At 58.3% G+C, this 13,721-nt stretch overlaps 1 protein-coding gene across 3 annotated transcripts in view; it reads left to right on the forward strand.

Moving 5' to 3' along the window:
* KCNQ1 (potassium voltage-gated channel subfamily Q member 1) overlaps window positions 1-13,721 on the forward strand; it is a 348,523-nt gene that overhangs the window by 81,582 nt on the left and 253,220 nt on the right. For 2 of the 3 annotated variants that reach the window (XM_060104250.1, XM_060104251.1), the window contains exons 3-6: window positions 11,050-11,176; window positions 11,644-11,722; window positions 12,099-12,195; window positions 12,771-12,911. The exons of the other annotated variant lie outside the window; for it this stretch is intronic. In XM_060104250.1, coding sequence (XP_059960233.1) covers window positions 11,050-11,176; window positions 11,644-11,722; window positions 12,099-12,195; window positions 12,771-12,911 — 444 coding nt within the window. The remainder of the gene's footprint in view (window positions 1-11,049; window positions 11,177-11,643; window positions 11,723-12,098; window positions 12,196-12,770; window positions 12,912-13,721) is intronic. 3 annotated transcript variants of the gene reach the window in all.

The following is a 13,721-nucleotide window of genomic DNA, read 5'->3' on the forward strand; positions in this document are numbered from 1 at the left end:
ACCCCTGTGAAGGCGGCACCGAGGGGAGAAGGGGGCTGAGGGGCAGGGGAGGAGCCGCAAAGGTGAAGGCTCAGGAAAGAGGTGGCCGCTGAGGACAGAAAGGAGGCCGTGTGCACATAGCTGCTGCCCCAGCCCTCTGTGGTCCTCCCTGAGCCCCCAGGAGGAGGGTGGCCTCGGGCATGGGCTGGGCATCCAGGTGCCCAGCAGGAGTGTGCCAAGTGGCTCATGGAGATGTCAGGCCCGTGAGTGTGCATCAAGGACGTGGTCCACGCAGAGCGCCTGGCACACAGTAGGTGCAGCTGGATGGACAAAGGATCGGGCTCTGGTGTTCCCAGCATTGGGAAGATGGCAAGCTGGCCCAGCAGTTCTGGGGGGCGGGGGTCACTGTGCTGGGACCAGGATGAATAAATGAAGGAAGGAAGCAAAGGATGGGTCGTTTCCTTCTTTTTATCTGCTTGGGAGGAAGATATTCCCAGATACCTAAGTGCACGCACGTGGAGAGTTTTGCCTCTTGAAATGTGGAAGCAAAAACCAAATAACGAATTTATTTGGTTTCCAGAGTCGTTGAGATTCTGAAGCCCGGTGGGTCCTCCATCTCTCATCGTCACAGCAGGCAGTTGCCAGAGTAGCTGTAAGGAAGGAAAGCAGAATCCTCACAGCACGCAGATGTCCCATAATGAAGTCATCACTTGTCCTCAGTCCTGTCCCAGAGACCCCGTCTGCCACGCCTGCTCCCTGCCACGTCCCCACCGTCTGTGTCTGACCACAGGATGCTAGTTGACTGCAAGGTGAAGTTAGCGTTCTTGCAAAAGGTGCAGGGTTTCATGGGGTCTATAAAAGCAACATTGGAGATGCTTTATTCACCCACAGAGCCACTGACGGGAAAAAAGTCACGCCAATTCCTGCCTCACTGGGGAGACAGCCGTAGGGGAAACTCTACAGTGGAAACTGTTTCTAGGCCGGAGCAGGTTTGGTTACGAGTTAAGGAACTGAAGGATCACAGTGATGGAATGGAAGGGTTCAGTGAAACTCCCAAATTCTTGAATAAAAAGGAAATGGGTAATATGCTGATCAACTTGACGACTATGAAGAGAATGAAAGAAACCAAGTGAAATAGCAAATAGACAGTAAAGTGGAAAGAAGCCAGAGGTATCCAGTTTTACACTAAATGCAAATGGCTTGAATGCCTCTGTTAAAAGGCAGAGACTGTCAGAAGGGTTTTTATTTTTAACAAATACATTGTTCAGAGGAATTCAGTCAAGCAAACTGGTGATGACAGTTGAAAAATGAAGGGATGGCCAAAGTGATGCCCAGCAAGCGCACACAAAAGGAAAAAACAAAAGCAGCGTGGACAGCATCAGGGTCCGTGCTGAGACCGGACTGGACAAGGCACCATTTCTAGGGGAGAAAACTTTTATGCATCAGAGAACATAACAAAATATGTAAAGCAAGCACCATTGGAAATGCAGGGGTTGACTGTGATACTCACGGGAAATTTTAATGCATCTTTCTCAGCACAGGATGATTCTAGCAGATGAAAAAATCAGTAGAGACACGGATGGTGACACGTTGCAATTGTGAGCAATTTCAGATTCCAACAGTAAGCCCAAATAAGTCCCTGTTACCTATAGCCAGGCAACAAGCATCCCCAAATGTGGCTCCTTCAAACAACCATCACGAAGAGCTTAGGGTCCGTGGGGATGGCTCCCCTCTGCCCTGCCTGGAGTCAGCTGGGGCTACAGGCCCTAATTCCGGGGTGGTGGGCCGCATGGTGGAAGGCCCTCTACCCACATTTCAAAACCAGCACTATAGCTATGGATCCTAATCACGGAGGTGTTTTGTTTATGCCCATGGAACACTTGTAAAGACCAGTCACTTTATGTGGCCATAAAAACACCTAACACACTTGGAAAAATTGAGACTTAGCTGTTTACATTTTCTCATCAAAGCCCAATACAATTAGAAATAAATGGTTACAAGGTCACCAAAAAGGCTTGACTATTTGGGGATTAAGCAGCGCTCTCCTATGTGGCCATCAGGGAGAGGAGGCCAGTGGGGAGCATGCAGGCCGCATTCAGTGATGAAAGCAGCCCCTCTGCATGCAGGAGGGTACTTCCCGGGCCCCCATCCGGGCCCAACGCCGACGGGACATTTGTCCTTTCCACGCTGTTGCCCACGTCACTTGCCAGTGGCTTCGTTGTCTTCTCAAGTGCATCTCTCCAGGGTGGTTGAAATTCACTCGTGAAAAGCAAATAATAATACAGTAAAAGTATATAGGTTATATTTTGTGTAAACACACACACACGCATTTTTCTGTTTTTTTTACCAAATGCCTCCTGGGTGCCCACCATCTGCCAGACACCCTGGGGTTGGGGGACGAGCAGGCTTTGCTTTGTCAGAATCTGCCCAGACTACCACCTGGGGGCCCTCTTTTCGGCCGCATCTGCCTCTCCCGTGCCAGCCAGGTGTCAGGGCGCCAAACCGCGTCCACCCGCTGACCTGGGGACACCCAGGTGGGGAGGAAGCAGGCGGCGCTTGGGCACCCCCGTGTCGCTGGTCCCAGGGCTGGAGGCACCTCATTAAACCACCTGCAACTCGTGTGACTTTAGTTGGGTTGGCACCGGCAGTCCACGTGAAATTAAAATGACCTCGCGCCGCTCTCCTCCCTGCTCTAGGCGGGAGGCCTTTTTCCAGAGGCTGAGCCTGACCGCCTGCGATGCTGGGAAGGATCTGGCCGCCACGAGAATGGGCCCGAGAACGTGCCAGGGCACGGTGTGCCCCAAGGCCCCCGTCTTGCTGAAACCCCCATCACATACCTGCTCCCTTGGGGCTCGGACCCATTTGCTGTGCCCAGAGTGACAGGTGCTGGGGTTTGCAGTTACTTGCAGAACTTCGGACAGAGGGCGAAGGGGGCGGTAGTGGTGCTGGAGGGGCCTGGACTGACCCCCACTGCACCCTGGCTCTCCACGGAGTGGGGTCCTGAGTGGCTGGCTGCAGGAAGGGGTTGCTCCAGGGACGTCCTTGTGCTTTGTTTGCTCCCTGGAAGACGGTTTCCGGGGAGCTCGTGGTGGAGGAGGTGCCCCTGTGGGAGGTGGCCACTCAGCCTGTGGAGTCGTTGTGAAGTGTTCAAATGTGGCTCCCATGGGGCTGGGGTTGACTGTACAAGGGGGAGCCCAGGGGACCCGACCCTCTCTGGGGAGGGGATGCAGGCCCATCAAGGAGCAAGGAAACCCCATAGGGAGTTGCCATGTGGCCCTTTGAGCAGCAGGTGGGTGCCTTGTGGGCTCGGGGCTGGACTGGGCTTCTGGGGTAAAGATAGGCCCGGCCTTGGACAGACAGCTGAGGAGGTGGCATGGGGAGGGGTCCCCCGGGCTGGGCTGAGCGCTGCTGCCTGGTTGGGGAGGGGGGACGCAAGCTCAGGACAGGACAGGCAGCGAAGGGTTCAGCATCTGTCAGACGGGGTCTGGGCGCCAGTCAGGAGGGCCGTCTGTGCTGTGAGACCCGTCTGGGTTGGGCCCTCCTCTAGGCCTCCCCACTCAACACAACCCTGTCTTCTAGATCCTTCCTCCCCACAGCCCGAGGAGGTGGGTCCCGCCAGCACCCGCATTTCATGGACAGGGTCACTGAGGCACCGCGGGCTTGAGGGGCTGACCGGGGTCAGCAGCCCTGGGCGTTTGGTGGCCCTAGATCTCACTGTCCTGCAGGAGGGTGGACACTTTCGGGGGCCCGGCCTGCCCCTCTGTCCTAGCGTGGATGCCCCTCGGGCCACAGAGCCACCCCCTCCCTCCTCCCAGAGCCTGACCCAGGGCCTGGCCCACCAACCCTGTCATGGCCACCTCGGGCCACTGGGACCTCGGGCAGGATGCAGAGGGGCCCAGGGGCAAGGTGGTGGCCGCGCATCCAGGGATGCCGTGGCACCGGTGGACACAGCCGAGCAGAGGGGCTCCCCATGGGTCAGGGGGAGTTGGCTGGGGAGGGCTGTGGGGGTCAGCCCCCCAGCAGGTCCTGGACGGGCAGAATCCTGGCCCCGTGCAGGGCCACAGCATGCGCCTGCCCCAGGCCGGCAGCTCTGGCTGGGTGGAGGTGCTGGTGTTCCACAGTGGGGGGAGGGCGGCCAGCTGTGCCCAGCACATGTCACCAGGACGCCCACGGCCCTCGCATGGGTGCGCGGCTGGGAGCAGCTGGCCTCAGGCAGGCCCCCGAACAAAGAGCCTTTGAGCAGCATGCACGCCTGCTCCGCGCCCTCCGGCCAGCTGACCTTCCCGGGAATGCCGAGGCCGTCCCCCTCTGTGGCTTATCGGGTCCCACGTGGAGGTAGAACAGCTGGCCCTGGAGCCCGCCGACCGGGGTCTGTGCTGGGGACCCCAGCCCCCCACCATGGGGACACCTGGCCAGGGCCAGGCGGCCCACACCTCTTCCAGAGACCTCACCCTGGTGGCCGGCGCCCCTGGCCCTGACGGGTGGCGTGGTCTGGCCCCCAAGTCCACCTCTCCTCCAGGCTCCCCCATCTGTCTGGTGAAATCTTGTTTACCCCAGAAAGCACAGGCGTCCTTCTCACCCGGAAGCCTTTGAGGGACCAGGAGGTCCCACAGTGGGTCCCCCAGGCCCCATCTCCGAGTTGCCCACGTCTGGCATCCACAGGGCCGCCTGGGAGGGTGCCGTGCCTTTTGTCCTCAACCCCAATTTCTGCTTTCCGTCGGCCCCCACCCCTCCACCCCACAAAGCTCAGCGCTTAATTCCCGGCAGTTAACCTTCCAACTCTCTTTAAAATTGATTTTTCATTATGAAGATAACAGAGCAGTAACATCTGAGCACCAGGACGGTAGCGATAAGGATCCATGAGGCTTCCTTTATTGTTTAGCAAAAACAACAAAACAAACCCTTTCATCCGAGAAGCTAGGCTCTGAGCACAGGCCATGCGCGGGGCTTAACCTCCAGGCCGGCTCGCTATCTGTCACACGGGGGGCCGTGCTCCGCGGGGCCGTTCCCAGCGCTTTTGAACCAGGCGATGCGGGCAGGGCTGAGCCTCAAAACACATCGGGCTTTAGACAACTTTCCCGATGGATGAGGGGGATTCACGAGCTGATAAAAACGAAACAATAGATAAGACGGCCGCGTGGACCTTCACCCTTCTGGGGGGTGGGCAGTGGTGCCACGGGGATTACGAAACGCCCAAGGAATCCGCACCCTTTCCCCTTTGTGTACCGGGGCTGGAAAACCCAGATAAGCACCTGCTTTTCTGAACCTTTATCTTGACTCTTGGGATTTGCGGATCTGCTGTTGACTGCCGTTACCCCAAAACGCCGAAGGCGGGTGCGGGCTGGTTCCCCTTACTTGTAACTTGGTCGAGCTCGGGGGTCCCAGCGTTCGTCTGCCCGACGGCAGGGCCTCCTCGTGCAGAGCGAGCAGGGCCCTGGCCATCCTGTTGGTAGCCGGTGCCCTTGGCCCGGCGCCGCGCTCTGTCTCGGGGGTCCAGTGCCCGTCCGTGTCCAGTGCGGCCTGGCCTTTGTGCTTCACTTCCTGCACTGTCCTCTACTGGGGACGCGGCTGCACCCGAGTGGCCTTTGCAGGCAATCACTGGGCTCCGTTTGCTCATTTAACAGTGAACTAACAATGGACCACAAAGATTAAGAGCCAGAGGCTCAAGGACGGCTGTTTCTGCCCCGTGGGGCCAGCCCCAAGGTCCAGGCAGAGGCCTGAGCACAGAGCGCCTGGGGGCAGGGGACGTTTGTGTCGTGGAAAAACACACACGCCACACAGGTTACCGTTTTCAAGTGCATTTAACGCGTCAACAACATTGCGCCACCACCACCTCCGTCTAGTTTCAGAACTTTGTTGTCACCCCGAAAGGGAACCCTGCACCCATCAGCAGTGGCCCCCATTCCTCACTCCCCCAGCCCCTGGAAGCCACCAAAAGGCTTTCTTTTTATTGAAATTGTGGTAAAATACATAGAACATACAGGTTACCACCTTAACCATTTTTAAGTGCACAGTTTGGTGGCATTAAGTACATTCACGCTGTTGAGGAAACATCACACCATCTGCCTCCAGAAGTTTCTGTCTTTCCAAACAGAGACTCTGTCCCCATTACACACGCACTCCCCTCCCCCAGCCCCGGGACCCCACCGTCTACTTTCTGTCTCTATGGATGTGACTCCTCCAGGGACCTCATGTGGGTGGAATCAGACAGGATTTGTCCTTCTGTGTCTGGATTCTCTCACTGAGTGTATGTCCCCAAGGTTCGTCCACATCACAGCCTGTGTCAGAATTGCCTTCCTTGTAAGGCTGAATAATATTCCTTAGTGTGGATGGACCTCAGTTTGTGTATCTGTTCATTCGACGGACACTTGGGTTGCTTCCACCTTTTGGGTGTTGTGAATAGCGCTGCTGTGAACACGGGTGTGCAAATACCTTTGAGATCCTGCTTTCTTTCTTTCTTTTTTTTTTTTTTTTTTTGAGGCTACACCCAGAAGTGGAATTGCTGGATCACATGTGATTCTATTTTTAATTTTTCGAGGACCCTCCACACTCTTCCACAGTGGCCGCGCCATTTTACATTCCCGCCCACCATGCGCAAGGCTCCAGTTTCTCTGCATCCGCGCCAGCACTTATCTCGTTTTCCTGATAGTAGCCGTCCTGATGGGTGTGAGGCGGTGTCTCGCTGTGGTTTCGATTTGCGTTTCCTGATGACCAGTGGTGTTGAACAGCTTTTCATGTGCTTCTTGACTGTCTGTATGTCTTCTCTAGAGAAATGCCTATTCAAGTTTCATACCCATTTTTTAATTGAGTTGTTTCTTAGGAACTTTGTTTCTTAAAATAATTCTAAACTTTACAAATAATACTGCCAAGAGCCACCCCAAACCCTGCTGCTTGGGAGACACATGGGGAGCCCAGGACCCGCTGCTCTGAAACTCACAGAAGGAGGGGCACGGCCGCCAGGTCGGGGGCTTGTGGCTGCCTGGAGCCCTGACATCTGAGTGCCTGGTCTGCTTCCCGCAGGCGGGGGATTCTCGGGCCTGTGCCCTGGTCTTGGCGCCCGGCCGGCTCACAGGTCCCTGGTCCATGAGGCCAACTGCAGCTGGGAGGCGACCTTGCTTTGTCTGAGGGACAGTGGCCAGGTGGGAGGGGGCCCTTCGTCCCTCTGGTGACTGTGGTCTTAGCGGAGGTCCCTGACACGAGGACGGCCCCTTCTCCCCATATCTGTGGGGCAGAGCTCAGGGCCGTGCTCCGGCCGGTATCCTTGACCCCTGCTCACATGCGGGCATGCAGGCACCACGTGGGCTCGCGGACAGGGGCCTCTGGGCTGACTCTTATCAGTGGAGGGGTCAGGTGTGATGGGGGGTGCTGAGCAGGACCGAGGTGGGTGTGGGGACCTGGGGGGCGGGGTGGGGAGGAGCTGGAAGGACAGGGTCCCAGGCTGAGCACTTGGGCCCAGGCGGGGAGGGGGGGGCGTGCCTTGGGCCGGCGGCAGGCTCTCAGGTGGGCCAGGGCGAGCCCTGACCCTTAGTGTGGGCCATGGGGCCAGGGCCGTGGCTTGAACTGGGGTGTGGAGGCAGGGGCTGAGGTGGGCAGGCTCTGGGGGGAGCTTGAGGCCTCTGTGTTCCCCTCCGGGGCTTGCTCAGGGCCTGGTCTGCAGAGACAGCCGAGCTGCAGGCCTGCCCCTGCCGGCTGGAGAAAACCCAGGGCGAGGAGGGTGGCCGGGGGTAGGGGTGCGGGGGTCATCCTTCTGGGTCTGGGTCACTGAGGCTGGAGGCTGGTCCCCCTTTCCCCGGAGCTAAGAGGAGGCAGCCCTGCCGTTCCGTGAGTCTGCTTTGGACTGGGGGTGCCGTCCCCTGAGTCAGGGGCAGCCCCACAGGAAGACTGGGGGGGTCAGCCCTCCGGCAGGCCCTAGCCTACTGGCTTCCACAGATGGACAGTCCAGCCCAGTCAAAGCCCCCAGAGCAGCCCCCAGCCCAGGGTGGCCCAGGCCCCTCTGGTGAAAAAATTCCAGAGTCCCTGCAGGTCCAGAACTTCGGGCCAGCCTGTCCGCCCTCCCGGCACCCAGGTCAGTGGACAGATGGCTCCAAAAGATGGTGATGGCCGGGGCCACAGGGAGGCCCTGGAGGTCCCGGCGAGCGGCGGCCAGTCCGGAGGCCCCGGCCTTGGCCCCAAGTGCCACCCTGCCCAGCGCTCGAGGCTGATGGTGTGGGGATCATTTCATCTTGGAGCAAACGTGTGCTCCCCCCGCCCCGGTCCGGGCTCTCTCCCGCCCAGCATGCCGGCGGGGCCACATTAATGCACAGCCCGGCCTCGAGCTGCATTCCAGACTCAAACGGGATTTGGGGATTAGCGTTGTTTTAAATTATTCCTACACCTCACCCCTCCAGAGGGAGAGTCCCCCAGCCCCAGCCTGCCAGCCCCAAGAGGGCAGGGGTAGCTCTGAGCTCGAGGCCAGGATAATCTGGGGGGAGGGGGAGACGCAGCATCAACAGCCAACCCCGGGAGTTACTTATTTATCTAAAGGTCTGTTGCAAGACTGAACTGCAAGTAAGCTCTTACCTGATGTTTGTAAGATTTCTACCACTTTGAATGTGCTCAGGACGTGGCTGGAGAAGGTACTTAAGTAACAAAATAATGCATCAAACTAAGAACAAACCTGCTAAGTGACTGATCAGCCCGATGGCGTATGGTTTTGCAGAGCTGGGAGGGAGGCCCTGAGGACTGCTCTTTGGTGGACTCTGTCCGCCCCCTCAGGGCCATCAGCAGTCCGGTGACCCCGCCTCTGTGAAGGTGCCAGCGCTGCTGTCTCAGCTTTGGGGACCCAGAGGAGGTGGCTCTGCGGCCCTTGTCGAGATGGCCAAACACTGGAAGCCGGGCCCTCCAGCCGCTACACCCCTACGCCGGCGTTCATTGCTAGGGCCTCCTGTCTGGCATCTCCTCCTCACACCCACTTAGGACTAGCCGGGCCAGAATCTCGGGAAACACACGCCCGAGACGAAGCCCTGGTACCAGGGAGCCCTCGGTCGTTCGTTGGTCTGATCGGTCGTTCGTTCATTCATTCATTCATTCACTCACTCACTCAGCAGATCCATGTCCAGGGCCAACCAGGGCAGGCATGCTCCGGGGCCGGGGAGAGGGCGGCGGGCAGGTAAACATGGCCCCTTCCCTCAGCCACCCTCCAGCTGAGGACAGAGGTGGCACCCGCATGACCCTCTGAGGCCACAGAGCCTGCGAGCGTCCACCCTCCCTCACTCTCCACCATCCCCCACGTGACCCCAACCATACATACCCCCACCCTGAAGAACTTGACGTTGCCAACCAAGAACTTTCTTGCAAAAGGAAAGCGGTAAATTTCCCACATTTTCTCCCATTATCCCCTGAGCTTGCCCCAAACACAAGCTGGATTGTATAAGTATTCCTTCCTAATTATGGATATTTGGGAACAAGTGTCCGGTTACCCCCTCCTGGTGGGCTCCCTGGTGGGGGAAGGCAAGGCCGGGCATGGGAGCAGGCCCGGCCCCCTGTCACCCAGTGGGAGCAGAAGTCCCCAGACAGGGCTGTGTTCCCTGGGTTGGGGCAGGGTGGGGACAGGGCAGGGCACCAGCTGGAAGTGAGCTGACAACGTCCTCAGGTCCATCCACGCCGTAGCCTGTGCCAGAACTTCCTTCCTTTATAAGGCTGAGGAATATTCCGTTGTGTGGATGGACCACATCTTGTCTTGGCTATTCAGGGGCCCTTGAGATTTCGTGTGAATTTGAGGGCTTTTTCTGTGTCTGCAAAGATTGTCATCAGGGTTTTGAGAGGGATTGCATTGAGTCTACAGGTCACTTTGAGTGGCACTGACATCTTGACAGTATTAAGTCTTCCGATCCATGAACATGGGATGTGTTTCCATCTGTTTGTTGTCTTTCATTTCTTTAAACAATATTGTTTAGTTTTCATGGTACAAGTGTCCCACCTCCTTAGTTAATTCATAAGTACTTTATTCTTTTTGGTGCTAGTGTAAATGGAATTATTGTATAATTTCTCTTCCAGATTGTTCATGGTTTGTGTATAGAAATGCAACTGATTTTTTTTTAATTTTTAAAAAAATTATTTATTTATTTATTTATGGCTGTGTCGGGTCTTCATTTCTGTGCGAGGGCTTTCTCCGGCTGTGGCAAGCGGGGGCCACTCCTCATCGCGGTGCGCGGGCCTCTCACTATCACGGCCTCTCTTGTTGCAGAGCACAGGCTCCAGACGCGCAGGCTCAGTAATTGTGGCTCACAGACCCAGTTGCTCTGCGGCATGTGGGATCTTCCCAGACCAGGGCTCGAACCCGTGTCTCCTGCATTGGCAGGCAGATTCTCAACCACTGCGCCACCAGGGAAGCCCAATGCAACCGATTTTTGTGATCAACTTTGTATCCTACTTTGTTGAACTCATTTATTAGATCTAACAGGTTTTTTGCGTGGAATCTTTAGGGCTTTCTACACATAAGATCATATCGTCTGTGAACAGAGATAATTTTACTTCTTCCTTTCCAATTTGGAAGCCTTTTATTTCTCTTTCTTGCCTAATTGCTCTGGCTGGGACTTCAGTACTCTGTTGAATAGAAGTGGTGAGAGTGGGCATCCTTGTCTTGGTCCTGATCCTAGAGGAAAAGCTTCCAGCCTTTCTCCGTTGATCTGATGTTCACTGTGGGGTTTTCATATATGGCTTTTATTACATGGAGATAGTTTCCCTCCATTCCTAGTTTGTTTACTGCTTTTATCATGAAAGGGTGCTGAATCTTGTCAAATGCTCTTTCTGCATCCGTTGTGATCAGGAGACCATGTGATTTTTTTCCCTCCGTTCTGTTAATGTCATGTATTACATTGGTTGATTTTCATGTGCTGAACTGTCCTTGCATTCCAGGTATAAATCCCACTTGGTCATAGTGTCTAAGCTTTTTTCTATGGTACTGAGTGCGGTGGTGGACCTGGGCCTGTCCAGGTGGGCGATGCAGCAGACCGGGGCCCAGGCCGCCTGCTCGCAGTGGGCGCACGGGGGAGGGGCGCGAGGTGAGCTCACGCCCCTCCGTCCCCGCAGGAGATCGTCCTGGTCGTGTTCTTTGGGACGGAGTACGTGGTCCGCCTCTGGTCAGCTGGCTGCCGCAGCAAGTACGTGGGCATCTGGGGCCGGCTGCGCTTTGCCCGGAAGCCCATTTCCATCATCGGTGAGTCACGCCCGCCCCCCTGAAAGCTTCACCCCGAGGTTTCCTGACAAGGGCTGAGCCCCCTCCCCCAGAATCTGGCAGGCGGACCCCCATCACGAGCACCACCAGGCAGAGTCCCTCCTCCGCCTGTGACGGGGCAGGATCCCAAGGCCAGTGGGGTGACCTCCCGGGTCCCCCACACAGGAGCCAGCCTCAGCGCCCAGGGCCTCTGTCCCAAGAGGCTGCTCACAGGGCAGGGGGTCTGGTCAAGCTCAACACAACCTGGGCGTCCGCTGCCCTCAGCGGCCTGCAAGACAGGGCTAGGGAGGTAGGCTCGGGTGGCCTCTGCACGTGCCTGGGGCGGAGGGCCTGGTCTCCCCATTGAGGTATCTCCGTGTCCCCGCTGTTGGGCCCTGTCCCGCCTGACCGCCAGGCTCCTTGCTGGTGTCCAGCTGCCAGGCTGGTGACGGTGGCACTGTCCCCTCCAGACCTCATCGTGGTCGTGGCCTCCATGGTCGTCCTCTGCGTGGGCTCCAAAGGGCAGGTGTTTGCCACCTCGGCCATCAGGTAGGCGGGGCTGTGGGCTCCCCGGTGCGGGGGGGTGAGAGCAGCGGGGCCGTGTGCTGGGCAGGGGGCAGGCTCAGGGCCGGTGCTGAGTTGGGTGGGCAGGAGCGCTTACTCACTTCTGGGACTCAGGCTGGGACCTAACAGTCTGGGGCCCTCAGTCTGCTCGTCTGTAAACTGGGGTGATCCTGGGGCCGCCCCCAGAAGGCGGTCTGGGGGCCAAAGGAATTGAGAAATGTACAGGTTTAGCTCCGGGCGTGGCGTGCTGCCCCAACCTTGACCCTGGGCTTCGGGAGGGGGGAGGGGCGCATGGGGGAGGACCACACAGGGGAGGGGAGGGCGCATGGGGGAGGGGCGCACAGCGACCTGTCCTCCGCAGGGGCATCCGCTTCCTCCAGATCCTGAGGATGCTGCACGTTGACCGCCAGGGGGGCACGTGGAGGCTGCTGGGCTCGGTGGTCTTCATCCACCGCCAGGTGGGTGGTCCGGTGGGGGGAGGACAGGGTCTCAGCCCCGCCTCGGCCTGAGCCAGCTGGGCCATCCTGCCCCCAACCTGAGGGGCCAATGTCCCCAGCCTGCCAGGCAGATGGTGCTCACGTTCCTCAAGCTGGGACAAGAGACTGTCGGGCAGATGGAAAGACAGAAATACCACGTGGAAAAGGGTCCGAGAGCCCCCGAAATCTAAAACGGGGGCAGATCATGATCAACCCCGTGAAGGTGGAGGCGGCTGACCCGCACCCCTTCGTGAGGCCCAGCCCTGCATCTCACTGGGGTTCTGCGGGAGCCAGAGCCGGGCCGGTGGTCCAGGGCACTGGCCTCGTCCCTGGAGGCTGAGACCCAACGCTGCCACTGACAAGTTGGGAAAAATAAGTTAGTGCTGAAGTCCGATGTCTGCATGTGAGACATGCTGGCATTTATGTCAACTTGGTGGGAAATGTTGGGGCTTGCCACCGGCAGGCCCCGCTGCCTGTGATGTCTGCCCAGCGCGGGTGCGCAGGGCCCCAGGTGCCCGTGGGCGCCGGCTGGTCACACCTCCTTTGCCGTCTCCCAGGAGCTGATCACCACCCTGTACATCGGCTTCCTGGGCCTCATCTTCTCCTCCTACTTCGTGTACCTGGCCGAGAAGGACGCCGTGAATGAGTCGGGCCAGGTCGAGTTCGGCAGCTACGCAGACGCCCTCTGGTGGGGGGTGGTAAGTCGGGACCTTCGGGCCACGTGGCCACTGCCCACCCTGGGCCTGGGCGGGGCGGGGCCAGGATGTCGCCCTGGGGCTCTGGTTTCTCAAGATCTTACGCCTTGAGACCACCCCTCCAAACGCTTGAAGCCCCGCCTGGGCACAGGTTTGTAGTTGGATGGGCGGGTGGCACAGGGCTCCGCGCACAGAAGGGCCCCGCGCTGGACGCGTAAAGCCCGACAGTCACCATTGTGGGGTCCTTAAGGTTTTTAGCTTTGAACTTGCCGTTTGGGAGGCAAGTCTGGCAGGACGGAGAGCGACTGTGCAGGGGGCACGACGGCCGCACACGGTCCCAGCTCCCACCTTCCCCAGGGCCGGCTTTTCCGCCACCCTGTGCCCCGCGTCTGTGAGGTTCTGTGCTGGCCCCTCAAGTATCCCTGCACCAAGGAGCGTGACTTTGTAGAGCAAACAAGCCACCAGGACAGGTCAGGGGATGCTGGGAAAAAGGAAAGTGCTCCCACGTTTTGACTGCGCATCCGGCCCGCAAATTCTGTAGCCGGCCCCGGGCAGCGGTGACACAGAGGTGCCCTGGCTTCTGTCCTGGGGGCCTCGAGGCTCCCCCGCCTGTGAAGTTGGGCTCCTTGGGTGTGCTGTGTCCCCCTCCTGCAAGCAGCCAGCACCCTGGCCTCGGCCTGGAAGTGGCCAGGAGTGTGGGCTGGCTCCTTCCAGGGATCAGGCTTGTGGTGGGGAAGGGAGACGTGCGGCGCAGGGGGGCAGTACATGGACATGCTGTGGGTGGTTGCAGGGGTCTCCGCAAGCTGCAGGACG

This window comes from Mesoplodon densirostris, chromosome 7, assembly GCF_025265405.1.
Source record: "Mesoplodon densirostris isolate mMesDen1 chromosome 7, mMesDen1 primary haplotype, whole genome shotgun sequence".
NCBI classification, from domain to species: Eukaryota; Metazoa; Chordata; class Mammalia; order Artiodactyla; family Ziphiidae; genus Mesoplodon; species Mesoplodon densirostris.